Here is a 13,552-nt window from a genome sequence, read left to right as displayed (position 1 = left end):
AACACCCGTAAACCAGCATGATTTTACCTAGTCAGATGACGACTTATCATAGGTGTAGCCATGAAGTTTGTTTACAGCCACCAGTCCTGGCTCTCAGTGTTCTGTGCTGTTATTTAGCTGTAATTTACCTAAATGTCTTGTAAGAGTCCAGTAAGCAGTGTAGGTGTTGGTAATGTGCTAGATAATATTGACCTCCCATGCTCCAGCAAATTTTCCCGTTTGGCAGTGGTCAGGTCCTGAGCATGCTGGATTAGAGAGATTTAACCTGTATTTCTTTAAGAAAAGTTTTACAAATGGCCAATTAGCCACAATTATACAAATAAAAAAGAACACATCTCTGGTTAAACAATCCTGTTCAGTTGAGAAATGAAGGAAGCAATTAAATATACAACAGTATGAAATGGAAAACAGGGAAATACTATAGCAAATAATACAAATAATTTATTGAACGAAAATAATTGATATGGGAAGCTAAAAATATGAACAAAATAATCCATGATTGGCAGAGCTACAGACAACACAGAGTTTATGTATGTTAAGAATGAAATAAATCCTAATAATAGTATACGCTCACTACTAGATGAAGATGGCAAAACTGTTAACAATATAGAAAAGGCATAAGATTCAAGAAATATTTCATCATAGAAATAAGAGTTCTGTATTTGGAAAGCATCAGGAAGAAAACATTTGTGTATCACATGAAGACAAAGTATTTTCCAGTAACTAAGGAGGATGTTAAACATTTACTATCAGCAGTCCCAGATAATTTTTCCCCCCACTATCTTCGAAGAAGTGCCTGAAGAGATCTATGGGCTGCTGATCTTAACATTTATTCCATCTTGGAATAATGGAGAAATTCCAGAACAGCTTAAAAGTGCTAACCTGACAACGTTCAAAAAGGGAAAGTGTGTTATCTGGATAATTGCAGGCCAATTAGCCTAAATCAATACCAGAAGCTCCCATCTCCAGTGGAAAACAGATATGGGGCATAATAAGTTAAAGAATGGCAACATAATAAATGTCACTCATGATTTCATGAAAGCAGGTCGTATCAAGCAAACTCTATTACATTTTTATGACATTACAAATTTGGTTGATATAAGAAATGGACAAATGTAGTATACTTTTTAAGATTTAATATCCCATGACATTCTAATAAAAATTAGTCCTATAGAATACCAGTAAAGAGAATTAAAAAGAGCTCAATCTAAAAGGGAAAAAAAAAAAAGAGTCACTTGTTTAGAGTGTTAAATACCTTCATGGGGAGAAATGATGAGATACCAGATGACCAATGTGGGAGAGAAAGGCATAACCACCAACAATGTCTACAAGTTAAAGCCATATCAATCCATATTAGAAATACAATAAACCCTCGAATTACAGAATGTTTTCAGGAACTCAAATTTTCACGCAAATCATGCGGGTGATGGGAACCAGGCTGAAGCCTGTCTCCCCTGGGCTTGCAGGAGCCAGGAAACTGACTCAGTTTGGTCAGTTTCCTGGTTACCGGAGTGGGGGATGGGGGAGAACCAAAAACCAGGTGGCAGCCTGGTTCCCATCTCCCCATTGCTTGCAGGACTGGGAAACTGATCAGCCTTGAGCTAGTCAGTTTCGCAGGACCTGCAAGCAGCAGGGAGCTGGGAACCAGGAAGTGGCCTGGCTACCAGCTCCCCTTCCCTTGGAGAGCCAGGAAACTGACTAGGGCAGTACCTTGGGTCAGTTTCCTGGTGTCCCACCACTGGCTGGAGCCTGGAAATTGACCAGGACTGCTGCCCTGGCCAATTTCCCTGCTCTGCAAACAGAGGAAAGAGAGCAGAGCCCCTAGTCAGGCGGCCGCTTGGTTCCCAGCTGCTTGTGGGAGCAGGAAACTGAATAGCCCATCAGGACTGGTCAATTTCCTGGCTGCTTCTCCTTGCCTTCTTCTAGCCACATGGCTGTCAGCCTTACAGCAGCTCCACTGGAGGAAGGCAATGAGAAGGGGCTCTTAGGGGGCAGCTAGGCTGGCTGACAGCCACAGAGCAGCTTTAAGTTGTGCTTAAAGTGAGTTACACATAACCTGAAGCTGCGTATTTCAAGGGTTTACTGTAAGGCACACTTTTTTAAAAAACAGTGGGAGTAACCATTGAAACAAACCAAAGGAAGTGGTGAATCTCTCAAGATCTTCACCTCTAGACTGGATGCCTTTCTAGAGGATATTCTTTAATCAAACAGAATTTGTGGAGCTCAATGGCCTGCGATATACAGTAAATCAGACTAGATAATCTTTTTCTAGCCTTACCAGTCTGCTGATATAAAGAATAGTGGGGAGGAGGGGAAGCTTTCTTAATGGTATGTACACAAAGCTATCCTGAAACTCATTTTTTAGTATTAATAAAAAGGACATTTTGTTAGGTTGTAAAACTCTTCAGAAACCATTGTTTATCATGTGTTGGCATCCCTGTGCAAGGTGTTCTGCCATATACTGACTGGGGACTATGGACTCTATTAATTATTTTATTATATTGTAAGACAGATCTGTCTGACAGCAATCATAAATACAACACTGCTAAGCATTAAGATTAAGAAACAATTCAAGGATCCTCAGCTGTCTGGTATTAGACACACATGACATGGAGAGTTTCAATATAACTTTTAGCCTCTTATTTTCTTGTCTTCCCTACTCTGAAGAGTATCAGAGGGATAGCTGTGTTAGTCTGTATCTTTGAGAACAACAAGAAGTCCCGTGGCTCCTTATAGACTAACAGATATTTTGGAGCATAAGCTTTCGTGGGCAAGACCATCTGACGACATGGGTCTTTGCCCACGAAAGCCTACACTCCAAAATACCTGTTAGTCTGTAAGGTGCCACAGGACTTCTTGTTGTTCCTACTTTGAAGAAAATTTTACACCTGTCCAAGGAGTCCTGAAACGTTAATTAATCCACCATAATATCTAGTTTCATAAGCATACCGTCCTAAAGTATGTTTCTGATGACATACAGCTAACTACCTATTTTTAGTGTCTCACCTCCTCATTAAATCTACAGCCTGATCTAGGTAAATACTTCATTTCCTCCCCACACTAAACAAAACAAATCTCCTCTCTCACACGGCTCCTTTCATAATGTGCTATATATTTGAGAGAGTTTGTGCATCTGTGTGTCTGTCCCTCCCAGAACTCCTCCTAAACTGTAAGAGCGAGGACCACCAAATTTGGTATGCAGCTCCCTCTTATAACTTATAGCGGGATCAGAGTTTTGTTGTGTCAGGAAAGTGGGATGGGCGTGTAATGTGAGTGTATTCCATCTAACAAAATGGGGGGCTGTGGTATTTGAAATAGTTTTATGCTAAAATGACCAAAGGGGAGCAGCAAGTAAGCATGCCCTCAACATCCCCAGAAAGCCATGGAGCAGACACCAGCCAGCCAGCGTGATCTCCACGTCCCCGGAAGTAGCCACTGTCCATTCCCACCCTTAGACCTAAGCCTCCCCTGCAGCACCTGGATTCTCCCCTTCACTCACCTCCCAATCCCTTCCCTGACTCTTGCACCACCTACCCCCCAGCCCCCTGCTCTGAACAACTCAAATAATGCTGGGTAAGTCTTCTAGTTTATGCATAAGGTATTCTTTGAATGTAGTAAAACCTTTGAATGAGCATATTAGTCCTCAGGCTACATCTGCTCCATAGCTTAGTGTAAGAGAGGCAGCTGTATCAGTCTATAGCTTCACACAAAATGAGCAGTCCTGAAGCATTTTAAAGACTAACAAATTTATTAGGTAATGAGCTTTTGTGTGTAAGACCCACTTCTGTCACTCTGGTAATGGTTATTTACATCTGTGAGTGATGTAAAGAAGTGGGTCTTACCCATGAAACCTCATTACCTCTTTTGTTAGTCTTTAAGGTGCTCCAGGACAGCTTGTTTTTTGTGAAGCTACAGCTTATGTTAGCAGAATTTACATTGCTCACAGGTGTAAATAACCACCACCAGAGGGACAGAAGTTGCGCCAATATAAGCACAATTCTGGAAACGGCTATGTTAGTGGTATAGCCACGTACGTGATCCAGATGTCTATGCTTGGCAATTCTAACTCAAATTGGCTCCTCTCACCCCCAGCCAATTGTGTTATGCTTCTCTATGGCTGTATGCCCAGATGAGGCAGCAAACTCTCATCCTACCTCCTGTCAGCAACCATTGTAGCATGGAGTCTGGGCTCAGATTTGTGCCAAAAAGTTCCAGGCCTATGATGAAAGCATAGGCTGCCATCCACTGCTGCCTCCAGGGATGAGGAAGACAAAGGAACAGGAAGAAATGGCACATACAAGATTTGTGCTAGTAGGGTACAAAGCAGAGACTCACTGCAGGAAAGGTTTCTCAAGTCAGCCCCTTCAACCAGCAACTACAGACCCCAGCCTCCCGCCCACATCTGGTACTATGCTTTAGGGGCTTTACCAAAACCTGAATTACATCCTCCTTGAAAGTGAATACTTTTGTAATATATAGACACGGTCTTAGCCATAATGGACTTAGTATTTCTTACTTTGTATTCTATTCTTAGCTAAGCAACTGTAACCCCATTCAAAATGCATCCCTTTGCCCTCATTACAGCAACCCCCAAGTCAACTTTCAGAGACTTTCTGAACAGAGTTTGGAATGAATACCTGACTTAATCTGCTTTCGCAAACTTTTAAAATAAAAAGTTAGGAAGAATTCCATAGTATACAGAAAAGAATAAAGGATGCAGTTTCTTTGATCCAAAGGGGTTCCAGGAGCAAGTTTAAGGTTGTCCAAAAGGATCACATGAGGACATACAAAGAAGACAAAAGTAAAGCATTTGTGAGGAGAATAAGCATTCCACTTGCAAATAACTTCACAAGCTTCAAACAAATGCCAAAATGTTGACCCAGCAAGTGTCAGATTAAACCATTTCTTTCCAGCCTGCAGAATTAAGATGTCACTGAAAAAGAAAGTCCTCTGATATGGACCAAAACATATTTCTAAAAGGTAGGCATGGAAACTTCTAAAATAAAATAAAAACTCTTGTAAACCTTTAAACATTTAAATTGTAATTTATCACAATCAGAAAAATGAATCCCTTGATGGAAAACAATTTAGATGCCTACAATGGAATGGACAGTAGGTGATAAAGTATATTCTGCATTAATTCAGAGCTATTCATATAATTCAAATAAGTTCATGCGAATGTTTTTAACAATAAAACTATGATGTTCATAACTTTGAATACTCAATTCTGTATTATGGTCACTTTTCAGTCTGTTTCTAGATACAAACATCAAGAACTTTTATCATTAATAATTTGAGAAATTGATGAGATACACAAAACATTGAGTATACCACCTATGAATTTTCTAAGTTAATGGATTTCAAATCACATAAGAACTGCGTATCAGTTGTAACACTCAATAATTTAAACTGACCAACTCAGATCATCAATAGGAATAAAACTAAACGCCACACGAATTCAAACTCTCTCAGGTTATCCCTCAGAAAGCATAATATCTTCCTTGTCAAAGAATATTATTGGCTACCACCCTGTTACCTTTTGGAAGTTTCAGTCTCTACAGGATTAAAGCAGGACTCCAACCTGTGAACTCCTGACAAGACAGAGACACTTCTTCCATAAACTCCTTCAAGGACCATCCTTTACTACTACTACCACCAGCACCTGTTTCCAGGTCTCTATTTCCCAGGTTGAGCAACTCTTACCTATATCTCAACTTGACCAAAAACAGCGGGAAAAAAAGCAAACTGATTATTCCATGCAAGTTCAACAAGACAACAAAGACCTGAATGTTGTCATAATACTGACATTGTAACTCAAACCTTCCTTAGTAGCTTCGCAAATACTCTGCACATGAGAGACAAACAGGTGGTGCTCAAAAGCAGACAAGCAATTGCTCTGTATCGTCCACTCTCCATGATGTTAGAGAAAGACAAGTCACTCACTCAATGCTACATATTTGCCAAGGTCCAACTAAATTACCTCTGCCCGCACAGCCACACAGCTGCCTACCAAGTCATACAGGTGTTCAGAACTGCTGCACAGAGCACCATCTCTGCCCCAGCAGGGAGCAATGCTTCTGCCTACTGGTCCCAGTGCAGAGCTGCCGTGGCCAGTAGCACCTGGCCCCAGCATGAAGCAGTAGAGGCCTGCAAGAGTGGCTCCTCTCCCCCCACAGCTCCATGCTGAGACTGGGAGAGGAGCACCTCTCCCCAGCCACAGCTGGTCCATGCCAGGTCCAGGGAAGAGACACATCTCCCCTGGATGTGGCAGCTCTGTGCTAAGGCTAGAGAATGGCACCTTTCTCCTGTCCCTGGCACCCAACCTGGAGCTGCCCCAGAGCTGCCACTGTTAGGAGAGAGGCATCCCTTCCCTGATCCCCACCCAGCCTAGATCAGCCCCTACTCGGAGACAGTTGCCCCTCCTCCAGCTGCACCTGCTGGGGATGCCATAGCCATAGAGAGGCCCCTCTCACCTAGCCCCAAATTGCTGCAGTGAGAGGGGACTAAGGGCTGTCCTCTCTCCCTCGAGCAGCCTACACCTGAACCCTTTATCCTGAGTGCCACCCAGATCCTGCACCCCTAGCCAGAGCCTTGACCTCACATCCCCATCCTCTGCCTCACTATGAGACCCGTTGGCCCCATTCCCCACTACACAATATCCACACGATACATCACCTCCACATCACATAACATCCTGCAAACAGACATGAAAAATTAGAAAGAACATTTGGGTTCACAGATATTAAAGAGCAGCAGGACTTGAAAAATCCATTCAAGGGAAAGATTCCTACTACAGGTTGCACCTCGAAAAACCAGGATTCTCTGGTCCAGCAACTGGACCAGAGAGCCCCAGCCGAGAAGCTACTAGAAGAACCTGTGGCTGGGAGCCTTGCCTGGCCGGAGCCCTGTAGAGGGGAGCCTGGCCAGGTCTGGAGCCAGTGCTCCCGGGGCCAATGGTTGGGTTCACACCTGGGGCCAAGGGCTGGGTTCACACCTGGCAGCCCAGTCACATCTGGGGGCGGGACAGGCAGCCGGGGACAGCATCAACCCTACAGCTGCCAGGAGTACCAATTAAGCAGGCTCTGGGGCTGGAGGGGGCAGGCAGAGGCAGGGGGGCCAGAGGGCATGGAATTGGCAGCAGGGAAGGGCAGCAGGCTGGGGAGGCAAGGAATCTCCCTTTGTCCTGCAAATTCTCTCGTTCAGGATCAATTAGATCCTGAGGGTGCTAGATGAAGGTGCTTACACCTATTAGCCTTTACCTATGTTCCTGCAGAATCTATGCTTTTATTTAGAAATATCTCCGAACCTCCTTGCTAAGCAGATAACCATCCAAACCGAAATGCAGCATAAGCTACTTCAGTATTGTCCTCAGACAGATACAGTGCCTCTCCTGCTGATCAGAATTTTTGGCCAGGTCTACAATACAGGGGAAGGTCAAATTAAGGTATGCAATTTCAACTACGTTAGTTACATAGGTGAAATTGATGCACCTTAATTTGGGCTTTCATGCTGTGGAGCACAGTCCTCTTAATCAGGGCAGGAGTACCATGGTGGACAGGGAGCACCCTGTAAATTCAATTTAGCGTGCCCCACTCGGCATGCTAAAAATCAAACTCTGGAAGATCAACCGTGGCAGGGTCAATCTTCCCGTAGTGTAGATGTACACTTGTTGGTTTTACTGTTGAGCACAGGGAGCTGAACACCACAGGGAAAATGATAAGAATCACATCCTTTCCATGCTACTGCTGCTCGAGAAACTCTGAACAACTACAGTCAGATACTCCAGCTGTTTCCCCTCCCAAAAGAGAGGCAGGGAACCAGTAAAGCAAAGACCAGCTCCACTCTGCTCCCTCCCTAGCAACCACCTAAAAGCTATGGCATGAGCACGTAGAACAGAGAGAACCTGTCTCCCTTCAAAACATCCAGAGTATGCATTCCAAGATGCTTCACATTTATCAGGTATCTGTAGCCTCTGGCGTGTAGAGTAAGACTAAGGCTTGGGGAGAGGGAGGGCAAAGGAGAAGAGACTAGTAAAGCTATTCTCCTTGCAGTCACCAGAAAGCTAAAAGAGGGGACAAGCTGCAGACATGACATAGGGATGGGCACAGCTAAAGATGACATATTGGAGGAAGAGGGCCTGGACTCCAAGGTGGCACAGAGTATTCTGTCTCAGATACTTGACTGGCTGGTTCACACTCACATGCTCAAGGTCTACTTGATGACCAGGCCAGTCTGTCAGCACATTTTGGTTTTTCATCCTCCCCTGTAGCATGCGTGTATGCATCACTTGCCAGGATTTTCTGGGTAAATTGCACTTCATCGTTCCCTGGCTATTGCGGGTGACTCAGGCATCTGCACATCCCATCCCATCCCATTCTATGTCTGTGACACATAACAGACTAGCCTCCTGAGGGACGCAATACCTCAGTCTAATTTTGTTTTTTTGGGCTTAAGTGTGTGGGTTTTGGGTGGTGGAGCTAGCATGTGATACACAGGAGGGTAGACTAGATTATCTGGCAGTCCCTTCTGGATTTACACTCTGACTTTAGAAACAGTTCAATTCACTAACTTCAGATAATACTCTTCTTGTTTAGTAGTTCAGCTTTAAATGCAAAACAAGTTTTGATAAATGTGCCGGACACATAAAAATACACTTAAGGTAGCTTTATTTCATGAGTTTCAAATGGCCTTTTTGTGCATTTTAATTGAATTCCAATTTCAATCCAAATAAGGCTTGACACAAATCACAAGTAAAAAAATTTTGCTTTGGTTCACCCACAGCCACCACAGTTAAATTCCAGCAGTGACACTGAGATCAAGCCAAGTGCTAACTCTGCACCTGAACTATGGTTCTGCCCTGCAAACATTTACTGCAGTGGAATGGGTCTGGGAACATTTTTAGAACAATTTTGTATAACAGGTCAATAGCACACAACTTAGCCTTGTCTTAGCCCTGTTGGGAACCAATGGAGTTCTCCACTATGGCTGCATCTACACTACCCCCTCCGTTCCAGAAGTGGCATGGTAATGAGCAAAGGGGAATATTCAAATTTAAATCTCATGCCTCATTTACATAGACCTGCGAGATTTCATTTCCAGCGGAATAAGGGGGCTTTTGGAAGAGGGGGTTCCTTCCGGAAGGGCCTCCTCTACACGGCTCTGTAGCTTCCAGAAGGGGCTCTTCCAGAAGTGATATCTTGCAGGACTGTGCAAATTAGGTATGAGATATTTAAACCCACACCTCATTTGAATATTCCCCTTTGCTCATCACTATGCCCCTTTCAGAAGGGAGGGGGCTGTGTAGATGCAGCCTCAATGAATTACAACACAGACTAGAACCATTTTAGACCCTCCAGTTCAAAAGAAGGAAAAACAAGCCCTAACAATGTAACACAGATTAAATCCTTATTCCTGGAATAATATCACCTACTTGAGAGAAGCTGGCTGAACAGACGAAATAACTTACGTTTGATAGATGACCACAGGTGGAGAAGGGGTTGAAATCCTGAATTATTAGAGCCAGTAATTCTTGTTTGCAACTATATTCCATATTACTTTATTTTGCAATTTAATCTAATACAATAATAAACAAACACCATTTTTAAAGTTCTGAAAGAAGATTAATCAAAATGGACTTCCTGTATGGCTAAGATAAGAACATATTTAGAAACAAAGCAAAACATCATTACAACATACTTTACCTTGATAGGAGCAGTTGAGAACTTGACTTTTCTGTCTGGCTCAGGATCTTCCTCTTCTGACAGCCCAGGAAATTCCTCATAATCACTGTCATAGGTATACTCTTCTTCCCCCTCCAATATTTCTTTACCTTCAGGGCCCTGGTTTTCAGAGTCTGTATCCCTGTCATCATCAAAAGCTGCATTCTCTATTCCAAAGGCACTGACAGAAAATGAAGTGAACTTTTCTCTGTGATTCTCCACAACACGCTGCTCCTCCTCCTCTGAATCCCCCTCCTGTTCTAGATTGTCTGGAACCTGTGTCATAAGAGTCTCATTCCAAGACACCCCCTCTCTTATTTCTTTCTCACTGGTCTCACTACATGCTGTAACCTCCTCCACTCCTTCAAATGCATGATTATTCCTGTTCCCTTCCACAGTTTGCTGCCTGAGTGGTTGTTCCCCAAAAAAGACGCTATCTTCTTTACTCCCTGAGATTTCTTTTTGCACAATCAATTGAGCCTGAATCATCTCTACCTGGGAGACCTGGGGAGGGGCATTGCCCGTTAAACACTTGGCCTCCTTACAGGGTATATGATTCACATCCTGCTGGACCCTCCCAGGAGCCACCTGCTCCTTTTTATGCACTTCTTCAGGTGTCTGGCTCAGCTCACACCTGCTGCAGTGACTGACACACTCAGGCTCTTTGGGGCATGGACTCTCCTCCATGCATATCTGAACAGCAGCAGGCAACTGCCAGCTACAGGGAAGCACACAGCTTTGACTTGAGGTGCCCTCACTATTGGAAATGTCTTTGGATTCTTCAGTGTCGCTGTCACCCAGAAAACTTTCCAGCCTCCTAGAAATTGGTCCTGCATTCAAGGAAGAGGATCTTGGGCTTCCAGTGGAATGTGGCTGCTGCGGCTGCTTCTGTTCATGACTGCCTTCACTTTCAACCCTTCCTATGGCCACATGAGGAATCCCATCCATATTAAAATTAAAGTGATCCACCACACTGCTGCAGTCAGGAGATGCTGAACCACATCTCATCTTATCTTCACCTTTTTCACATTTGCTGGGAGAATATCTGTCTACTGAGCTCTGCTGCTTTATATTCCTCTCAAAAAGTTTCCTAGTCTCAGAAAACTTTTCTGCCAAAGCAGCTTTGTCCAGATCTCCCTCATCTTTGTTGCGGACGATCTTGTCACCAGTGGAAGACACAGGCAGTGAGTCCAGGGGGCTGCAGCAGGGGCTGATATTAAGGAGATTATTTTTTTGGATACTGTGGAAAGATGGGCTGCTGGGAGAAGGTACACGATCATTTGGCACTGCCCTGCTGATGATCTTAGCTTCAGTGGGAGAGCTGCTCTCAGACAATGGTGTGGCAGAGGAGCCCCCCATCTGCAGGAACATGTTTTTGATCTTGTGTACTCTGTTGCCATAGGTGGCAGCTCTGCCTCGGGTATGTGGGTCATTTCCCCCTCCACTGGAGGCAGTGTTCAACTTCTGTTGGGGGCCCACTTTGTGGGAAGCCTTTTCAGGGAGGTTTACCCCATCGAAGGAGCATTTGATGGCATGAAAATCTGATTTATAAGTATTTCTGTGTGGAGAAGCACTTCTCAGAGTCCTCTCCCCTTTGCCTTCCGTTTTCATCATTTTCAGAAACAGAGACCCCTCACTGTAGGGAAAGAATGTGGAGGAAAATTCAAGGCATCAACAGCCTCTGCCACCCCCACACTGCCTGGATAGGATTCTACTGTGGCCAGGAGAGGATAAGACCCGAAAAGCAACCTCCAGCTAGGTTATTCTTCCATGCTCACACTGAAAAGTTAGGGGAGAGAGATCAACACATAGCTGCATACGTAGGCTATTAAATCCATTGCTGATCACGGTATCCTGGAAGCCATCTGCAGAAAGAGAAAGAATAACTTAATTTACTTGGGACCTCACCAATCTGCCAGCCCCACAACGACATTTCCCAGTCTGAGAATGGGCTTGGTTTCTTGCCCTTTGTGTCCCCGTTCCCCGCGGGGAAAGAGCAGAGCGGTTTTTCGAAATACCGGTCCGGGAACAGCCTGAAATACAGCTCCGGGCTAACACCCAGGCAGAGTGTCACCCACTCCGTGCCCCCGGGGGGGCCACGGCCCTCCCCGCCCCCCCATTCATACGTGCCTCGCCCCAGAGGCTTACCGCGGCCCCGCCCCTCCCCAGCCGGCAGACTCGCTTCCCACGAGCCAAACCCGGCCCGGCTGCGGGGGACACGCTGGCGAGCCCACCCCGCGCCGCGCTGAGCAGCTGCGGCCAGCCCGGCCCCTCCCGGCCGCCGGCCCCGGAGCGGTGTCCTAGGGCGCAGCGCTCCCGGACTCACTCCGCGGCCCCTGGAGGGATCCGGGCCGGGCCGCCGCACGCCCCGGGCTCCGGACGCCTCCGCGCCACCGGAAGGGGAATCGCAAGTTTGGGCTCCAAGTGGGAGCGTCCCAGGAGAGCGACTCTCCCGGGGCGGAGCCGGGCTCGCCCCAGAGCCGATTTACAGCCCAGCCCCGCTCTCCGGCGCCTCGCCCCAAACTTCCTGCCGGCTCCCTCCCCTCGGCTCCCCGGCCGCCCAGCGCCACCCACCCCCGGCGCGGCAGCCGCAGCCCGAGCTCCCGCCCGCCCCACTCACTCACTCACTCACTCACTGTCTGCATCGCGCCCGCCCGACTCCCTTGGCCAGCCGGGCGCCCGCCCGGCGCCCCCTCCTTCCCGGTGTGTCGCGCCCGCGCGCGCTCTCACACAAAGACAGGAGCGCCGAGCACGCGCCTATTCCGCTCCACGTTGGGGGGGGAGGGGGGGTGGCGAGAGGAGAAGCTCCTCCTCCGCTGGGATATACCATCCTGGGACAAGGGCTTGGGATGGTACCGTCCGGGGAAGGGTAGCCGAGCGGGCGGGTGCCCGGGCAGTGCGCGGCCGGCGAAACGCGCCGCGCGGGAAGGCGGGAGGTTCCCACGGCTTGTGGTTCCCCTCTCGTAGCAGCGGAACTAGGGCCGGTTCCTGGGAGCGGAGGTGACGAGCTTCGGCTCCTGTGGAACTCCGAGGGGCAGGTGATCAGCGCGTCTCCGGATCCGCCCCCCATCCTGAACGAAAGCAAAAACCATTTCAAAAAGTTAATTTTTAAGTAAAACTACCGCCCTTAAGCATAACACAAAACCCCACGCGGGGCACCTGCGCGCTCTCGCCGTTTGCAGAGTTGGACGGGATGGTTGTGCCCCGACCTTGTATGTGTGACACGCCAGGGTAGCTCTTGGAAGCTTCTTCCTGCAGATGCGGGTGTCTCCTTGCAGGATCGCTGCTATGGAGCCAAGGTAAAACGCAGATAATGATATTTCACCTCAAAAAAGTCACTTTGCTTAAAAATAAATACAGTCCTTTCAACTTTAGAGATGTTTGGGGGGTTTTTTCCCCCTGAAAGTCCCAGCTCAGTAAAGTCAAATGATTATGTGAGAATCTTAACTTTCTTTATATATATATTTGCAGCCATATTTGCAACAGAGAAAATCTGGAACACGAAATCTTAATGGTTAAAAAATCAGAAGGCAAAGAAAAATAAATATGTTTTTTAAATCTCCTTATTTTTAAATATGTGAGGCTGACAGGAAAAGTGAATATCAGAATCCCAAATGTTGTATGATTACCAGTCAAGTAGGCCCCATTGACTTCACCCTGTAACTGCAACAGAGTTGGATCAAATCTGTTTAGAAGAGAATGGAAAGAATGGAGTTAGAGAGAGAGGATGGAATGGAGTGGGAGGTTTAATAGGAAAACACTTGTAGTCACCGAAACCAAAAATGGACCATCTTGTGTTTGGAATTATATTGTATTAGACATGACTAGTAAGT

General features: G+C 46.2%; 2 protein-coding genes and 1 long non-coding RNA gene across 12 annotated transcripts in view; 1 reads left to right on the top strand and 2 right to left on the bottom strand.

The window, feature by feature from the left end:
• LOC142016673 (neurabin-2-like) overlaps positions 1-12,485 on the bottom strand; it is a 92,081-nt gene extending 79,596 nt beyond the window's left edge. For 4 of the 9 annotated variants that reach the window (XR_012646363.1, XM_075000793.1, XM_075000787.1 and 1 more), the window contains exons 1-2: positions 12,352-12,472; positions 9,702-11,584 (exon numbers count right to left, since the gene is read on the bottom strand). Coding sequence is in view for 8 of the 9 variants with exons in the window: in XM_075000793.1 (XP_074856894.1) it covers positions 9,702-11,333 (1,632 nt within the window). In the remaining variant the exon portion in view is untranslated. Of the gene's footprint in view, positions 1-9,701; positions 11,585-11,867; positions 12,007-12,045; positions 12,109-12,343 lie in introns of those variants that run through there. The other 5 variants (XM_075000788.1, XM_075000792.1, XM_075000790.1 and 2 more) reach the window with 5 other exon arrangements.
• LOC142016631 (uncharacterized) overlaps positions 1-13,552 on the bottom strand; it is a 505,011-nt gene that overhangs the window by 445,772 nt on the left and 45,687 nt on the right. The window lies entirely within an intron of this gene.
• The window catches only part of RAPGEF4 (Rap guanine nucleotide exchange factor 4), a 402,358-nt gene continuing 401,446 nt past the window's right edge, over positions 12,641-13,552 (top strand). The window contains exon 1 of the mRNA XM_075000657.1: positions 12,641-13,018. Coding sequence (XP_074856758.1) covers positions 12,978-13,018 — 41 coding nt within the window. The 5' untranslated portion in view covers positions 12,641-12,977. The remainder of the gene's footprint in view (positions 13,019-13,552) is intronic.

Source organism: Carettochelys insculpta, chromosome 8, assembly GCF_033958435.1.
Source record: "Carettochelys insculpta isolate YL-2023 chromosome 8, ASM3395843v1, whole genome shotgun sequence".
NCBI classification, from domain to species: Eukaryota; Metazoa; Chordata; order Testudines; family Carettochelyidae; genus Carettochelys; species Carettochelys insculpta.
The sequence above is the reverse complement of the archived record's forward strand: the minus strand, read 5'-3'. Positions and strand labels throughout refer to the sequence as shown.